Source organism: Paramormyrops kingsleyae, chromosome 3, assembly GCF_048594095.1.
Source record: "Paramormyrops kingsleyae isolate MSU_618 chromosome 3, PKINGS_0.4, whole genome shotgun sequence".
In the NCBI taxonomy this organism is placed as follows: domain Eukaryota; kingdom Metazoa; phylum Chordata; class Actinopteri; order Osteoglossiformes; family Mormyridae; genus Paramormyrops; species Paramormyrops kingsleyae.
The window spans coordinates 24,228,091-24,246,085 of NC_132799.1; the positions used below are offsets into that span (position 1 = coordinate 24,228,091).

Sequence of the window (17,995 nt, forward strand, 5' to 3'; positions counted from 1 at the left end):
ATTGTAACATGAGACCATTTTGGATGATTTTGTTTCAAGTCATTTGCAGTGGTTTCATGACAGAAGCTGGAAGTTTTCCCAGTAATGAGTTACAGAACTCCAGTCATTCGGTGATGAGTGCCTGGATCAAGGTTATTGGAAGACCGTGCTGTACAGTGAAGTTGTGCTGAATGGTAGGACTGGAAGAAGAGAAATTTTCTTTGGTCCAGTTGGAGGTGCTACTTCATCCATGTCAGCAAGGCATGTAGAAATATGATCTGAGACTGTTGTGTCCTCTGGAGGGAAGGTTATGTAGAGCTGGATGTCACCTGCGTCGTAGTGGTAAGAGAAGCAGTGTGATTGGATGATCCGACCGAGAAAAGTAGTACACAAGAAGAGGAAGGGGCCAGGGATGGAACCTTGGGGCACACTAATTAATACCTGATGCAGCTTGTAGTTCTGTGTGCCAAAACACTTGGAAAGATTTACTTTATAGGCAAGTCAAACCATCCCAGAACAGTGGCTATAATGCCAAGTTCAGAGAGGGACAGAGGGATCGGGAGATTAAATGTGTCGAAGGCTGCAGACAGATGGCTGAGATGAAATGTGTATTGTTGGGTGTCAGCAACAGTCAGCAGGCCGGTCTCGATGGAGTGTCCATCTCTGGAACTGACCCGGTGGGGGTCTAGGTGCTTATTCTCTTAGAGGCACTGGAAATGTGACTGAGGACGGCACAAGTTTTAGACAACAATGTGAGGAAAGAAGCTGAACTGCAGTTTTCTATTTGTGATGGGTCATGTGTGGGTTTTGTAAGCAGCCGAGTTAATCAAGTCTGCTGAAGTGCAGTAAGACATTTACCAGGCTTGAGCGATGTGTTGATTATGTGGGTGAACACAAGCGTGAGAGCAGGAGAGATGACTTGTAGGAGACACAAGAGAGTGGGGGCCAGGGGACACCTAGAAATGAGCAGCCCTGCTCCCCCCTGCCCAGGTGAGCAGATATCATAAGAGAAACAGGAGCTTGTGGAGCTGCAATGTTTTCAGGGTGGATCCAGATTTCTGTGACTGCCAGGATATGGAATGATGAGCATGTAGCAAGGACAGGGATGAAGTCAGCTTTGTTGACAACAGGCTGGCAGCTCCAGAGTCATATAGAAAAGGAGGTGACATCAGTAAAGTCATTCACACCGGCTGTTGGTTTTCCAGATTGCATTTCCTCCTGTGAATAAAGCGAGAGTAATGAGCGGGGCGGACAAGCATCTGTAGTGATAGGAATCCGCATCTGTTTGGTAAGTGCTTCTTAGAAGTTGGGTCTCCATGTTACTAGTGACATGCAGACTGTTGGGTGTAGAAGTTAAGAGTTTTGCTTATGGGATCAGTAATTCGCACCCGTTTAGGTGAATTCAGCTTTTATTCAGTCTGTGAAGGCTACGCACCGTCCCTTGGTACAGGTTTACTGATTGCTCCCCTAAGCTCTTGGGAGGTCAGTGTATCTGAATCTCAGCACGGTCGTGGATAGGCAGGAATCTCCTTGTTAAGTGGTTGTTAGTAGTTAATCCCCTTTTTACCAGTAATATGTTGGTAGATAGTGAAGTTCGGAGTTTTGGTTGCGGGATTAGTCATTACTGCCTCTATTCAGGTAAACTTAGCCTTTGTGTATGTTTCCCGGCAGCTACGTCCTCTGTTTGATCTGGTAATTGATATTGCTGCCTTACGCACTTTGGGGGACGCGTACATTACAGTTTCAGCTCAGTCTCAGGTGGGCAGGCGCCCCATCAGCTGGAGTCTGTATCGGCTTCGTAAGTGTTTCTTAATAATTGACTGGCTTTGTTACCAGAGATTTGTTGGTTAGTTAAGACAGGCGTTGTGGTTATGGGATTAGTTGTTAACGTGTCTATTCAGGTGAACTCGACGTTAAGCTCTCTGGGGGCCTGCACCCTCTCTGTTTGCGCTGGCACTTACCATCAGTTATAAGCACCGAGACCAGCTTGTTATTGGTAAGGCAAACTGCTGAAGCAGCAGCTTCCTGCTGGTGTGCAGTCCGGCGAGTCTCCCGAGTAACGACTACTTAGCTAAGTGCCGGTCACATTCCAATCACTGCTTCCAGAACATTACCGCATTTCAAAGTGAGTTTGGATGACAAGAGCAGTACCAGTAGGTCATTCAGGGTCCAATCTCAGGATTTTCTATGCTTCCTTAGAGAGTGAGTGAACGTGAAAGTCAGCTTCAATGATTTTTCCTCAATTTGATACTTCCTGGTGTATTTTGGATACCGCGGTTTATTATTTTTTTATGAGAAATGGAATATATTGGAACATAATGATCAATGACAGGGTCACAGACCAGGGTCACCAGGCACTCCTTTTATTTCAAATGATTTAAAAACTTAATTAATCTGTGACGGTGGCCTGCTGGGGCCGCCCTGATTCGGGACGTCGCCTCTGTTTGAGTCCCCATGCCAGTCGGGTAAGCAGACTGCAAGTTATCTCAGTGTGTAACTGTAGGAATTCGACACAAAGGATTGTCTGCCACACCAGTAGCTGTGGGAGCTATGGGAGAGCCCCTGGTTACCCAGAGTAACCCAATAACCCAAGCATGCTCACTCCACAGCAGGACGCGCTGTCGCCTGAAACCCGGCACATTGCTTCGTAACATTAATTACATTCTGCAAAGGGAAAGTCTAGTTTTACACCCGCAAGGAACTTCACCACTTGCCAAGTTGCTTGTAATTCAAACTTTCGCTTTGTGGGGTTGCATCATTTTTTAGACTTTAAAGTGATACATGGAAAGAAATATTACAAAAACTCCAGCAAGAATGTATTTCCAAGCTCAAGTTTGCAGGTTTATCCATGTCCAGCTACAGAAATGAGAAAAATGTAATAACTTGTTTGAGCAACTAAACCGCTTCTCTTTCCCTAAAAAGTAACTTTTAGGGAATGTATTGCCTGTCAGTTAAATAACAAATCATCCATCTTTTAGTCCTTTAAGAAAATATATTGTCACGCCAAGAGGAGGCAGAATAGGACAGACCTCTGCTGGACATTCACCTAGTTTCCCAAATATATCATCTGCATTAAAGCAGTTTCCCTAATCCATTCACAATTCTCTTTATAGTACACAGCCTTCCCCCAAGCCTTCAAGCAGGGAGCACTATGTTCATTTAGTGGATCCCTTTGTCCGTAGCACCGTCATTGTCCATGGTTCGGGTGAGGCTCGGTCTAAGAGCGCTCGTAGGAGTTTACTTACACAAAAATGTTCTGAGGGCAGAAGGAAAAATGATTGGTTCAGTGAGATAACCAATCAGAGTATAGAGGAGGAGGGACCAAGACATCTGACTGGGTCCCATTAGTTGCCATGGGAACCAGCCCAATGCCTGCTTCATCCATATGAACCAGGTGCCTGACAGCATCGTCTGAAGGCCTATGGAACGGATGGCCGGTGATGCTGCCCTCTGTTAAAATGGAGTGTAAAAATCCTGCTGCTTTATGTCTTTTTATAGGGACGCGTATAGCAACACATAAGATTGATGAAGTTTAGGGTTACGGCTACTGATTCATGAGGGACTTTTAAAGAGTACATTCAAATCTTTACTCTGTAAGCGACCTGCCTATTCAACAGCCTTTGGACCCAAAGCAATTTACCTGGAGGCTCATTCTCATGACAGAGCCACACTTCCTTGTATATGCGGCCTACGGTTTTTAGTTTTGCGTTTGCAGTTTTGCGAAAGGACCGTATAATTTCAGGAAATGTCAGAAAAACCGAAGCCTGTAATTATAAAGTTTTAACTGTTATAAATCAGACTCTCCATGCAGGGTTCAACCAGGCGATAGATATCAGGACAGTAATGTGAATTTTTTAAGCAGTTTATCAATTCACTGGTTTTTCAGTGAAGGAAAAATCTAAAATCAATGAAATGAAGCCACAAAGACCTCACAGAACAATAAGAGCACAAAACAAGTTTGCTAATGTAAATGAATAGCAGGGATTCTTGTTTAAGTTTCATTCCTTGTTTTTGTCATTAGCCCAGAGGTACGTCACAGCCAGTCCTACAAGGAACAGCCAATAAGAAGCAGGGGTGTGGAAAAGCAGATAAACACTTCTCACTAATCCAGTTACAAATGACTGGAAAATGCACACATCTAAGCTTAAAGCTCCAAACAGGACATAACAGCTGAAATTCAAAACATCTGACCAAATACGTCATGACAGTGTCTTTGCGTGGTTGTAGTGGGAGGATTGACACAGTTACGTTTATACAGTTACCACACAGGAGACTGCCTTCTGAATTACCTGGGACCCAAAGTTCATACATTCATAGCCTAAAACACTGAAATGCATTTTACAGGAAACTTTGGAAGAAAACTAAATCTTTGTTGAGAACCATTTCACGTAGAAAAACTGGTACAAGAAAACTACTTGTGTGTTGCAGCGATAGTTTTAGACAGATCCTTTTTAAATAAAAGAGGGAAGAAATACTACTCATGTTATTTCTTATAATAAAAGTCAGCAGCAAATGAAAAACAAATTTATTATGAACAAGGACCTTCATTAACATCTCCTGTACGTTTTGGAAACATTCTGCTTTAGGGTCACTGGAATCTCCTGAGTCACTGTCAAACTAGTACAAACAGGCTACTAGCAATTGAGAGTTAAAGACTCACTTTTTTCCTCAATGAACCTGGTAAACATTTGCCCTGGAGTTCAGCCATTTGAACCCTGTGGACCCCCCCTCAGATTACTTGATGGTAGCCAGTTAAAAAGTTACCCTCTGCCATGTGCCACAGTGGCCCAATCTACCCTTTAAAAGTGTCACACACAGCACTGGGAAGCAGGGACTCAGCCCATCAACAGCCGCCTCTTCATCCACCACCATTGAGAACTCTGGTGAAAGCCATGAAGATCATCAACATCGTACGTATATTCCACGCTCCAGGGTAGCTGCAAATTAGTAATATACTTCAACAGCAACTATTCTTTTTTTAAAAAAAAAAAATTCAATGTAAACATCAAATATTGTATTATTACTTACAGGGACCAGACCCATCGCAGGTTTATCGGCCAAATGAGACAAATATCAACGACGATGCAAAATCTGGGTACAGGAACTTCCAGGTAAGCCACAAATACTCTCTATTACTCTAAGGGGGGGAGTTCTGTCACTGTGGGTGTCTCATACTTGTGTTTTCTTGCTATTACAGAATGGGGATCTTATTGAGAGAGTCTACAGAACCTACAAGATAATGCACACTAATCAAACTTTGGCATTTGTGAAAAAGAAGGTCAGACCTATCATTGCAAATTTACAAATGGCTAGATGGTATTCAGGACTTTACATAGCTTATCAAAAAAAGTGAATTCCTTCACGTTGACTCTTGAGCAGCTGTCTCTCTGAATGGTACCTTGGCTCAGGACAATGATGATAATGCAGTGAATTCCTGTTGTTCCCCCAATGCAGCATGAAATGTGGTCTGGATGCAATCACACTCAAATGAACATGATGGAGAGCATCGGCACTCTAGATCAGCTGGTGGATGAATCTGATCCAGATGTGGACTTCCCCAATTCCTTCCATGCCTTCCAGACAGCTGAAGGAATTCGTCAGGAGCACCCAGACAAAGGTAAAGCACAAACCACATAGCGTATCGGTGTTCCTCAGATTTGGTCCAATGTTGGTATATTAGAATGAGCGGGTGACAGTGAGCATTAAGCATCATGTTCTCTCTCACTCAGACTAAGGAGCTGCCAGATAAAGGTAACAGTCAGGTCACATGGTGTGTTGATGTTCTTCAGATTTGGTCCAATTTTTGTACAAGCGGTTTACAGTGACCATTCAGCATCATGTTCTCTCTCACTCCCATAGACTGGTTCCAGCTGATCGGGCTCATCCATGACATCGGGAAGATCATGGCATTTTGGGGAGAACCTCAGGTTAGTCAACAGGCTTGGGGGGGTCTCACCATAACAGCGTTGGCTCTGACATGTATACATATGACATCACATCATGATGATATTCAGATGAATTACTTAGTGGTGCTGCGATACCATTACCAGTTTAGTTACCCTGAGCATTCAAACAAAGATTTACAAAAGAGTGCAGAAGTGCCGATTAATTTAAAATAAACAAACAAAGTCATCACAGCTAAAGTAGGAGAATGAATCCTGGAGATATTTCTTTAGCTTCTGAGTGAACCTTTGGCATGCCTACATTTTCCCAGTGGGCTGTGGTGGGCGACACATTCCCAGTAGGCTGCAAGTTCCAGAACTCCATCGTCTTCAGAGGCACCACATTTGTGGACAATCCAGACGAACAGAACCCAGCCTACAAGTACAGTCACATTCCCTCACAATCAGAATCAGAATCGAGTTTATTGCCAAGTACGTTCACACATACAAGGAATTTGCTTTGGTGGTTGGTGCCAAACTTCGAGAGACGAGGTGGTTAATATATAAATATATATACATGGATATAAGGCTCATTTGACCACACCGATTAGACACCCTGCACCAAGACATCCACATTGGCTGGTACACTTGATCACTCATCTTTCTGTACTCTTCTCAGCACTGAATATGGAATCTACCAACCACAGTGTGGCCTGGACAACGTATGGATGTCATGGGGCCATGATGGTAAGTCATGTAAAAGTATAGGGAGGATCTCTCTGGACCGGACTTTGTAGAGTGTTCAGATTCTGGATTATCCAACAGGACTTGAACATTTTAGTTGGATTCCTTGATTACGTTGCACATCTCGTAAAGGTACCATGGTCTCTGTATACATCTAGCTCATCCAACTTTTCTTCCAGAATACTTGTACAGAGTGATGAAGTTCAACAAGTGCTCCATTCCCGAAGAGGTGGGTCTAACAGCACGGGCCGCATGAATGCTGGGCGAGACGTGCACGATGCCGTAACGTTCACCATCCTTTCACAGGGTCTGTACATGCTGCGATTCCACTCCTTCTACCCCTGGCACACCCACGGTGACTACATGCACCTCTGCAACGAGAAGGACCAGCACATGCTGCCGTGGGTGAAGGAGTTCAAGTGAGTATTAGAGAAAGATACCCGGAAACGTCCGGCACTGAGCGGCTAAGCCAGCGCCATGGGCAACAGACTGCTAGGCTAAGCTGGTGGCACAGTACTGATGTTCTAACATCTGTGCACTTGGTCACCTTACAGCAAATTTGACCTGTACACAAAGAGTACAGACCTACCAGATGTGGAGAAGCTGAAACCTTATTACCAGTCACTGATAGACAAGTACTGCCCAGGGGAGCTGTACTGGTGAGGGCCGGAGGTGCTGCGAACCCGAGAAAAGCCCCCCCACGCAAATGCAAGAAAGTCTGCAGGGTGGGGCAGCAGTTGAGATGAGCACGCTGACATCACATAGCGCAGCTGAAGAAAACAGGACAGAAGGCTTTGGAAAATGTTTATTATATAGAATACAAAAGTTTGTATAAAAATGCACTCAACCAATCCCCCCACAATTATAATAAAGCTTTTTTTTGGGGGGGGGGGGGGGTGGTTAGAAATGTCTTGCATTGCTTTTGGGGAAAAAAGGCAAAGGAAATAAAATCCAGCAGATGCATCTATGACATCATGATTGTCTTGAATCTAAAAAGCATTCGCTGACAGCAGCCGCCACAGGGACACGTTCTGCTCCTGGGGAGGCACCAGCAGTGACGTGCCAACTAAATGAAGCAACTCTGGCATCTTTGTAAGGAGGCCAGGCCTGGCAGAGATGGAGAAGGGCGACTGGCATTCCCTCCTCAGTGTGTGATTAGCCACCTCAACACCACGCAAATTTAACTAGATGCGAATCCACACACACATTTGCTAAAATACTATGATTGCGTGGTCAGCTAGTCACTTCTGTGCAAAACCACAGACTCACCCCCTCCAAACACGCACGGGAAGTCCCCACGAGGGTCTCTAACCTCAGCACATTCATGATCAAGAAGATACCAGGTTCTAGACTAATCCATTCAACTCAATTTACTCCTTGAATTTTGAGGACAACACAGCTACACTGTCAACATTCAAGCCTTTGAGGCTCCAAGCTTCATGCTAAACATTTTACGTTTAGGCTGTACACTGAAAAAAGCCCTCATACTAAAGACAGCCTTTGATTCAGCCCGAGAACTTTGAGCCACAACAAAATGCAATAGAGGACACCGACTAGTGAGGCTCCCAGTACCATGAGGCAGAAGAGGCCCAGACAGACTTTCTTGCCAGAACAGACCAAATTCTGCCATTACAGTTTAAATTATACTTGAGTTCTAGAACACCAATTTGTAAATGTGTCAGTACATAAAAGGTGGTTGACCTGATGTGGTTTGCACTAGTAACTGAAATGCAAAATGAATCATTTTACAGCCAGTTAAACCACAATGACAAGGGTGTCAGTATAGGGTGAGAAAAGCTGCCGACGGCCTGCATGACGTGGTGTTTTTATTGTGGTTTCCCAATCAACCAGCTTCAGGTAACAGCAGCTGCAGGTAACAGTGCAAAGATCAGCACATGGAGAAAGTGACTGGGAATGCTTTCAGAACGAGAGGAAATGCCGAGCGATCTGCCCGAGAGCCTGACAGAGCAACAGAGCACTGCAGAGAGCTTCACTCACGCAGGGTACAGGCTAAAAATAGCCTTCATGGCCAAAATGCTCTGAACTACAAACACACGGGTTTCTCCTCAGTATAACATAGGAGGGGGAAAAAAAAAAAAAAAAAAAACACATACACACACAAATTATCATTCAAGGAAACATAAGGCAGTTTTGGCAACAGGTAACATACCAAAATTAGACTGGGCTACGTGCTTCAGAAGTTCAGGCATCATGGAGAAGCAGAGGGAGGGAAGAGGGATGACATCACTTCCTCTTCTTCAGGACTCTGTCTGAATCCAATCTCTCGGCCGAGCCCTTGGCCTCTGCCTGGCTGACCACAGACTCCTCCGTCTTCCTGCTCTGGTCCCTTTTCTCTTGGGAAGCCTTTGCAGTCCTAGACTCTGTGGAAGCAACTCTGGGGCGACTGGTTCTGGGAGAGCAGAATATCTTCATAAGGGAGATGGCGGCCGATGTGGCGAAGAGGGACCAAAGCACCAAGGGGCCAGAAAGGGGCCCGACGCAGCTCCGCAGGACCTGCAGGGCTCCAGAGACCGAGCCTTCCAGACTGCTCAGGTCCGAATCCTCGTCCTTGACAATTCACAACAGCGGCTCAGCACAAGTGGGCCATAAATCACAGATGCTAAATCCAACACACAGGAAGTATTCCAAAATACAGAACTCCTAATCGGTACAGACCACAGACCTGCAGGACACCTGAATGCCAATCAGGAACCAACTAGACCTAGTCTAAACTAGCGCAAACCAGACACTATTAGAAAACACCTGCTGAGCTGCTTACATCATCATTTACAGAACATCTCTGCCCATGACAAACAAAAACAGTTCTTGAGCTACGAGTGGAACATTGTGAATCGAGCAGTAAACTGAACTCTTGCCTTGAGGTGAAACTGGCTCAGCAGGTTCTCCAAGGCTGGGTCCCCCAGGCACACGGCAGGGAAGAACTCGCCAACATAGCGCCTCTGCCACCACCGCTGCGGGGAAGTCCTGCCGACAGAACCGTCAAAACAACAGAGAATTGCCACGTCAAGAGCAAACGAGCCGTGGTTTATTTTGGGAGCCCCCGGGCATTGCGTCAGTGGCCGAGCCGTATTATTATGGTTACACCTACAGGCATTTCGACATGCATTAAAACCTGCTCTGCTGGCATGGCAGTGATGCATTCCGGGATCGGCGGTGGATTCAAGTAAACTGTTAGCAAACTACACAATAGCACTGACAGTAATCTCAGGCATCATTATGAAGGTAACACCGTAAATGAGACACTACAGAAAACTATTTTGAGTCCCGCTCTGGGCCGGGGGCTTCCACATTCGGATTTCTGTCACTCTGGCATGGCAGTAAGGCATTGCACATACCTAACAAAGCAAGTTTCTTTAGTTGGATAACTTTCCATACCATTCAAGACTTTACAGCAAAAAGCCAAAAATATGCTGGTTTACTTATTCTACCTTTTAACGTTATGCATCTTTTTTTGCCCAAGTCTGGATTTACTTAAGGTTTTATGCAAGTTGACAGCTCGATAAAAGACTGTTGCAAAATGTCCAGCAGATGGTTCTCTTCAGCTTTGATATTACACCTAATTTCATTAAGTCCATCAGGCAGCAGCTCTTTAGGTTCCCCTGGGCCGAGCGGAACTCACCCGTTTTCACTGGCCTTCGTGAACCAGTACTTGTAGAGTCGGGCGCGGATGAATGCTGGAGGCTGCTGGCTGAATGGGTATCGGGACTCGTCCACCTGGATGAGCGTGATCACTGGGGGGGGGGGGGGCGAAGCGGATGTCAGCACCCACGGTCCTGTCCCAGGTGTGATGGCCAGCCCCACCCCATCCACTCACCGCTCCTGCTTCCCTGCAGCAGCCGGTGAACCAAGCTGACGAACCAGGGGCTCTGACTGTACGGGCCCTGGGCAGCAAACCACATCTGCCAATCCAGCCGCGGCTGGTGAGGGGCCACCACGGGCGGGGGGGTGCTCTCATTCCCGGGCTTGTACATGAACTCGATTTCCTTGGGGCAACCAAAGAAAGGATCAGGTCTACACCTCGTATTGTGGCAACAAAGATGGCAGAACAATATCAGCCACATAAAAGCTGGTCATGCTCCTACACCTTGCTGGATGACTCGTCATAGTGAATTCACACCCAGCTCCTGGATCATCTGAAGAATGTCCTTTCACGCCTACTTCCAGCTGGCCAAACATACACACCACCCTGATTCTCACCGTCCAGCTCTTCTTGTCCATGCTGCCCTCGATCACCACCTCGGGTCGCCCGCCAACCCCAGTCATGGTCCTGAAGAGCCCGTAGGAGCTGACCAGCTGGGAGCGCTCCACCACATCATACAGCTTCCGCACGCCCGGCCAGATGCTGCGGTGAGTCTCCTGGTGAATGGTAGTGTAGGGGACCTTTGGAGAGACAGCGATGAGCCGGTGTTTACGTCACATGTCCACACAGAAGGGATGGCTTCTGTTCAGAGGAGATCAGGAACTCACCAGGCTAATGGTGAGCATGACAGCTGCTACCGCGGCAAAGACGGCCCACTGGATGGTGACCCAGAGCTTCCAAAGTCCCCGCACACAGGCACACCTGACAGCCAATATGCCCAGCGATGGAGGCAAGAATAAGCATTAACCCTGCAAGCTTCACTGTCAAAAACAGGTTTTTAACGTTACAACAAAAGTTCTGTAAATAAACATACGGTACGTGAGAAAGCAGGGCTCAGACAAGTACCTACCTGAACATGGCCGTGATGACCTCCCAGGTGAGAGAGAGAACTCCAATCCAAATGGTAGGAACTGTGATCTTATTCAAAAAATGATGGAACTGATCGTAGGTAAATGCTAAACGAAAAAGTCCAAGCCATGGTCAGTTTGGCCAAAAGGTTCTGCCGTCTGGCCACTAAAATCAAGTTAACTATAATACACGACACCAAGACAAACCTGTTCTCGAAGACATGCTCTTTGTCTCCCAGTTAACTTCCAGTTCAAAATATAACCTGGTACAGTAGATTATCAGCACATACATGGCTAGTTCAATCACAAATGCTGTCCAAGAGATTAAGGCTTGAGGCCAAGTTTCTAGGGAAAGAAAATCAATTGTAAAATAAATTGTAACTTATTGCAGGCAAGACATCTATGACTGTGCACAAGCTAAAACACACGTTAAAAGCAGCACATGTACCATTCTTGTCACAAAATCAAACTAGTAGTATTTCTGAAAACAAAATTTAAACCTAGAGAGGATGCTTTAAGAACATCATGAAATGTCAAATACCAGGAATTCTGGATGACAGAGCTAACCACCAAATCCCTCAACGTGCTGCTAACCAGCACACATTACATGAGCCCCAGCACATTCCTCCAGCCCCGAGAACAACACCCACAGTCCCTGGAGAAGAGATGAGAGAAAGAAGTGATCATACTCTCACGACTCTTCTTCTTGCAGCGCCCAAGCCAAGAATTGATCTGGTCATCATCCAGGAGAGAGAAGCACAAGGCGATGGTGAGGAGGTTGAAGAAGCTATAGTTTCCTGACAGTATGATGAACACCTGGAACAGGACCTGCAGACAAGGCGAAGGAGGGAAGAGAATCTGGAGCGCTGGGCAAGAGAGTCACCAGCCCACGCTGCGGACATGGAGAGCCTGGCAGGGATAAGGGACACACCTGCAGATAGAAAGAGGTGAGCCTCAAACACCTGATAGGGGCAAAGAAGAGGAAGGGGGCAGCCATCTCGATGACGAAGGAGCCAACGACACTGAGCTTGTGGAACCACACAGGGAGCTGGTGGGCATACCAGGCCAGGGGCGTGGGAAGGCACTGGGTTTCATAGTGGTACGTCAAGGCTGCACAGAGGGGCACTCATATGACCACACTTGATAAAGGAGCAGTGCAGTTCGGATTTTTATAGCATGAAAGTGGTCCAAGTGGACCTCGTACCCGTGAGGCCCCACCAGGTCGGGCAGCGGCTGGTGAGCTTGACCACGCCAGAGGCAAAGGTCAGCCGGAAGAGCAGCCAGCGCAGCAGCCAGAAGGTCATGCCGTCGTGGTAGCAGAAGGAGGACTTCCCCCGGAGGAGCTTCAGCGGGGCCACCAGGACCGTGAGGAAGCCCATCTCCAGCAGGAGCCTATCCCTACACACGAGGGCCACCCCATCAGCCCAAACGGCACCTGAGAGGATGGACCGGTGTCCTGCCATGTCTGTCAGACCTGAAGCCAAGACCCCTCGTGCAGCAGAGATACAAGGTCTAGATTCTACCACCTTATGCGTTTATATTCCATGTGAAGTTTTTATTGACTAACAAAAGGAGAAATTTCGTGGCTGTCATTTCACTGCCTTCACAGGTTGACACTACTGGGCCGAGCCGGCATCCAAAACACCGCACTGTGGGAGCACTTACCACTGGAAGTAGAAAAACACCTTCGCAACCTGCAAAACGGCAGTGGGTCAGTGTTGAATTTAAAAATAATAATAATAATAATAAAAAAATTATATATAATATACAAAAATAAAATAGACATTAAATATTTAAAACCAGCAGCTAAAACAGACATATTTGCAAAAGTAAGTACATCTAACCGATTACAAGATATTTAACTGAGGAGGAATTACACGTCAATTGTGCCCTCAGCCTCCCTAATGTCCTTCTGCCCCTAATCATACATGCATGAAAGCACATTTTGCAAGTACTGCCATTAGACACAGTGACTCTATGGCTGGTGGACACCCCCTAACGATGGGAGGGGGGGTACCTGGAAGAGGGAGAGGTAGAAGAACCACAGCAAGAAGAAGATCAGGCTGTCTCGCAGGGGCTCCAGCACCAGTGCTCCGAAGGACAGCAGCGCCCCCAGCAGGCTAATCAGCTCCATCATCTGCGAGGTGCCCAGGCCCAGGTGGGGGCCCAGCCACAGCAGGGTGGGGGAGTCCCACAGCTGCTCCAGTAGGAGCCGCCCCAGGGGCTTGATCAGCCAGCCAGCATCCAGGATCCCTTCATTTCCATAGAGTCCTGGGATGAGAGGCAGCGTGACACACCAAGCTGAGGGGTGCATGCTGGGAAAGACTGGGGCAGCTGTGACCATAGATGGAGAGATGTGGCTGTGGAGAGCTGGCTGCTGTGGGCGGGAAGAGAGCCAGCCTCGGGGCTCCTGCAGAGCCAGCACCTTCCCGCCCCAAACCGTCCACATACATTACAGCAGAGCGTTCATACCTCATATTCCAGTTTCACTGCTAATTTTATGCAAGTCACAGGACCGAGAAGAGGGTCAAGCGTGCCTTTGGTTTGATAATGCCATATGCGGTCTTTTAAGCGGTGTTCAGACTCTGCGTACAGTCCCTAACTATAAGGATGCATACACGCATATCGTGTTTTCTAAATACAGTACTTGATAAGATCATTATAGTAAAGTAACTTCAATCAAAAGGTACGAAAGACCGATATCGTGTGTAAACCATAACTGAATTTCCATTAATATTTGAGGATAACACTATTTGGCGTTGTAGACACCATTACAAAACAAATCATAAAAATTACACCTAGCTTAAAAGGAAAGCACTGACTCCACGTGTAATGTTTATAAATAAAAAAAACGCGCTGACTTCCGGGTTCCAGCCAGGCGAGGAGCCTTCTAATTGGCCAGGAATGGCGGGGGAAAATGATGTCATTCCGCATCAGTCTACAGACACAAATGTTTAATTTTAGAGAAGCAGCAAATCCCTTTCCTGAGAAAACGTAAACAAAACCGTGCATAATACAGGGTGCAAAAACAGGATGAACTCACTTAACTACGACTACCAAAACATTTAAAAGTGATAGCCAACTTTGAGCAGGACCTAAGACTTCCCTAACACATTTACCGACATCGAAGGTTAATGGTTTGCGAAATCCAAAGCTGGTTGCACATAATTACTGTGCAAAACAAAATACTTGCGCAAACAGAACGTTTTGTGAACAATAAGAACGAGTAAGTCAAACGCGCAAACTCTGCATCAGGGTAGTGACTCGGGGATAAATGTGTGCAAGAGCCGCGTCTCACCTGGGATCTGGACGTAAAACGACGCGAAGGCGAACAAGTAAATGAGCGACATGCTCCATAGGAACATATGCCTGGGCAACCTGATCTCCCCCATTTCCCGCTGCGACCCCACGCCCAGCTCTCCGAGCTGCATTTATACAGCACAGGAAGCCGAAACGGTTCGGTCGCCCTGAAGGCGTGGCTCTCCCCGCCTAAAATGAACTTCCTCATAGACCCTGATTTAAAGGGGGCGTTTTAATGTGCATAAAAACTCTACCGGGTGGAGGTGAATGAGATCGGTTTGCGAGTCTGGGTTTGATCTGGCGCAGACTGAGGGAGGTGTGGTTTGGATAAGGTTGGCGAGTGTGGGTAAGGAGGTGCTATTAATGAGACTGGGGAGTATGTGTAAGGGTGTGGTTTGGTTGAGATTCGAACACAACAGGAGCTCAATCTCATGTCGTAGAACAATAGCGGTTCGCCTGCCAGGTCTTCAGTATTGCGCTGCATCTGGTATAGTAACAGTGTTCAGCCAATTCTCAGTTTTGCCACTAGATGGCTGTCAAGGACAGATACGATTTTGGATACAGAAAATAAACCGCAATAACCGAACAGAAACACTAGATGGTGTTGTGACCAATAACTGTCTCTCAGGTGTACTCTTGCGGATTCAGTCTGGCCCTTGTGTGGTTTTACTGTGAAGTAAAAAAAACAGATATGCCTTATATGCTTGATATAATGCTTTGTTGTAGCTGCACTTGTTCTGGCTGTTCACAGCTGCGTGCTGGAGATGTGCTGCCTATCTTACTGTCACTTTGCCCAAAGGTTTCTGCTAAATAAATGGAGACGCAATAAAATACATTAACACATTGGGATGACGACACATTTTGTGTTGCTGTCTGAAGGTGTTTGGAAGCTTCTCTGCTTTGTGCACGTTCTCCCCGCTTCCCCCCATGTTAGCCAGAGACCCTAAGCTGCTCTTGGCTTGTGACTCTGTGAATGAGTGTCTCTGTACCCAGGCTGCTCTCCATCTTTGACCTCATGGCATTGACTGGATAAGTTCTTTTGGTCAGAATTTGACCATATGCAGTCATTTTAGCTTCTGCTGCTAACAGCTCTGCCGAGTTTCTCCTTCTACTTGGGTTATTTGAGTGAAGAACCAGTCCCAATAGTGCTGCAGAGAGGCTCCTGGGACCTGGACTGACAGCCTTCGAGCTGCGGAGCTGAAGTCACGTGTACGTCCATGTGACTTAGCCAGGCTAAAGTCACGTGACCTTGATGTGACGTAGCTAGGCTGGTGTTTAGCAAACCTCAGCACACATGTTTAAGACTCACATATTGTGAACAATGTCATAAATCTGTCATAGTTTATGTTTATGTACTTCAAGTCTGTCAGAAACGCTGGTCACTCCTCATGCTGGTCATTCCACATCCCCAAAGCTTAGAGATGATGGGGGACCGATTCCACACTAAGGCATCGAATCCATGCTGATGGAGCTGTGAAGGTTTGAGCCGAGGACAGTTGGCTGTTGAAGCCAGACTAAGCATAACTTTCCATTCCCTGTGGACACACCTTTCTCCACTCTGGGCTCCTCCCACCCTCCAGATCTACGGACACCTTTCCCTTCATGTGCGTCTTGCTGGGGTGGGTGGGTGGGTTGGTAGCATTGATGAGGATCTGTGTTGGACGGTCAACATTGTGACCTAGATGGCTGAGATTTAGGCTACACAAAAAAGCAGAGACATAAGTGGGTGGTGATTAACCGAAACAGCAGACTGACCCGTGCAGGAGAGATAGCAGGAGGTTTAACCAGACGTCACAGACAGACCTGTCAGCTTCAAGGGCTGAGAAGGTGTTGGCCTACATTGGTGCAGCATGGCGGTAAATCAGCTGGGAGGCATCTGGCCAATCCGGCTTATTTCCCGTTCAACGTTACAATCTGTCTCCGGGAATTCAGAGAGGGTCACTATTCCTCTGAAGCATCCCAGAGCATATCCTGTGCATGAGGTACGTGTGAGCATGTATGTGTGTGAACATGTATGTCTGTCAGCATGTATGTGTGTGAGCATGTATGTGTGTGAACATGTATGTGTGTCAGCATGTATGTGTGTGAACATGTATGTGTGTCAGCATGTATGCGTGCGACAGTCATTCGTGTGAGCATGTACATATGTGTCCACATACATGTGAGCATGTACATGTACAAGCATATAGGAAACACCCTGTTTCCTGTGTTCAGTTCAGGTTTCCTCTGCAGTGCAGTGCCTCTGCAGATATCTGCTGACTGGCTGAAAGCAGAAGCCCCCCCTCCCCCCCCCCGACACTCCACTGAGCCAACAGTCCTGTCTCCTCCCCAACCCACCCCACCCTGTCACTGCAGCATCCTGCCAGCAGGCAGAAAGAGAGGGTGGATTGAAATAATAGAAAAGACTTACATGCTTTTTATTCTAAGATCATTCCAAAGTTTTGACACCTGGAGAGCAGCCAATCGGACTGTGGCCCCACCCATTCTGCCTCTCATGCATTGGCTGTGCAGATCAAGGACTGTTCAAGCCATTTGCCCTCCAACCTGTCATTCATTCGCTGGTACATGCTGCCCCCCCCCCCCCCCAGAAAAGTTTCACCTGACGATACCTGAGGGGACAGCATGAGAGTCTCATGGAATTTGGAGGAGCTATTGTAATTGAAATTAAGTTTCCTTCTATTTCTACAATGTTCTTTCTTCCATATGACAGGAGAGATCTTCTCTGTTGAGTCCCTTTCTTTCTGACATTCTCACCTCATTCATCTCCTTATGTCACCTGAAGAGTGACGTGAGGGAGCCTGACTGAGTGTCTCTGATTTCTGTCTAGAGCTTCTTACGTGGCTGTGGGTGACTGGTTAACATGGGCTGATCATGGGGCTGCTGGACAGACGGTGCCTCTTGTTCCTGCGCGTGGGGGTGACTGATCCTGAGGGGTTATTGCTGAATTCATAATAAGATTCTTTGTATTATTTTCCCTGTGACGATTCAGATTGAGCCTTTTTTCATTGTGATGTAAAGGTGTCACTCAGGATGTCTCTGCGCTGACAGGAGGTGCCCATCTTTTAGTGCAGGGCCATTAAAAGGACCCGGCTTCCCTGTCTAATGTCAGCACCCCTCCCATTTCATCCTGCTCCCTGGGGTGTGCAGGGGAGGGTCTCCTCACCGCTCCTTTGCCTTCCCCGCCTTCCAAGCACCTCCTTCTGCTCCCTGGGGTGTGCAGGGGGGGGAGGGGGTCTCCTCACTGCTCCTTTGCCTTCTCCGCCTTCCCAGCACCTCCTTCTGCTCCCTGGGGTGTGCAGGGGGGGGGGGTCTCCTCACTGCTCCTTTGCATTCTCCGCCTTCCAAGCACCTCATTCTGCTCC

General features: G+C 47.1%; 2 protein-coding genes across 2 annotated transcripts; one reads left to right on the forward strand and one right to left on the reverse strand.

Annotated features, from left to right (window-relative positions):
- Positions 1 to 1,283: 1,283 nt before the first annotated feature.
- Positions 1,284 to 7,568, forward strand: miox (myo-inositol oxygenase). Its single transcript, XM_023816088.2, has 10 exons — positions 1,284 to 4,889; positions 5,010 to 5,090; positions 5,177 to 5,257; positions 5,434 to 5,596; positions 5,839 to 5,906; positions 6,194 to 6,303; positions 6,541 to 6,608; positions 6,785 to 6,834; positions 6,912 to 7,024; positions 7,160 to 7,568. Exons 1-10 carry the CDS (start codon positions 4,752 to 4,754, stop codon positions 7,266 to 7,268), a joined length of 981 nt encoding a protein of 326 aa, XP_023671856.1. The 5' UTR covers positions 1,284 to 4,751; the 3' UTR covers positions 7,269 to 7,568.
- A 741-nt stretch (positions 7,569 to 8,309) lies between these two features.
- On the reverse strand, positions 8,310 to 14,847 carry LOC111846148 (lipase maturation factor 2-like). Its single transcript, XM_023816086.2, has 14 exons — positions 14,632 to 14,847; positions 13,351 to 13,604; positions 12,999 to 13,027; positions 12,538 to 12,731; positions 12,265 to 12,443; positions 12,023 to 12,161; positions 11,541 to 11,678; positions 11,336 to 11,441; positions 11,094 to 11,187; positions 10,824 to 11,006; positions 10,441 to 10,609; positions 10,246 to 10,357; positions 9,482 to 9,590; positions 8,310 to 9,173 (listed from the first exon to the last, which is right to left on the reverse strand). Exons 1-14 carry the CDS (start codon positions 14,762 to 14,764, stop codon positions 8,850 to 8,852), a joined length of 2,163 nt encoding a protein of 720 aa, XP_023671854.1. The 5' UTR covers positions 14,765 to 14,847; the 3' UTR covers positions 8,310 to 8,849.
- Between the last annotated feature and the right edge of the window lie 3,148 nt (positions 14,848 to 17,995).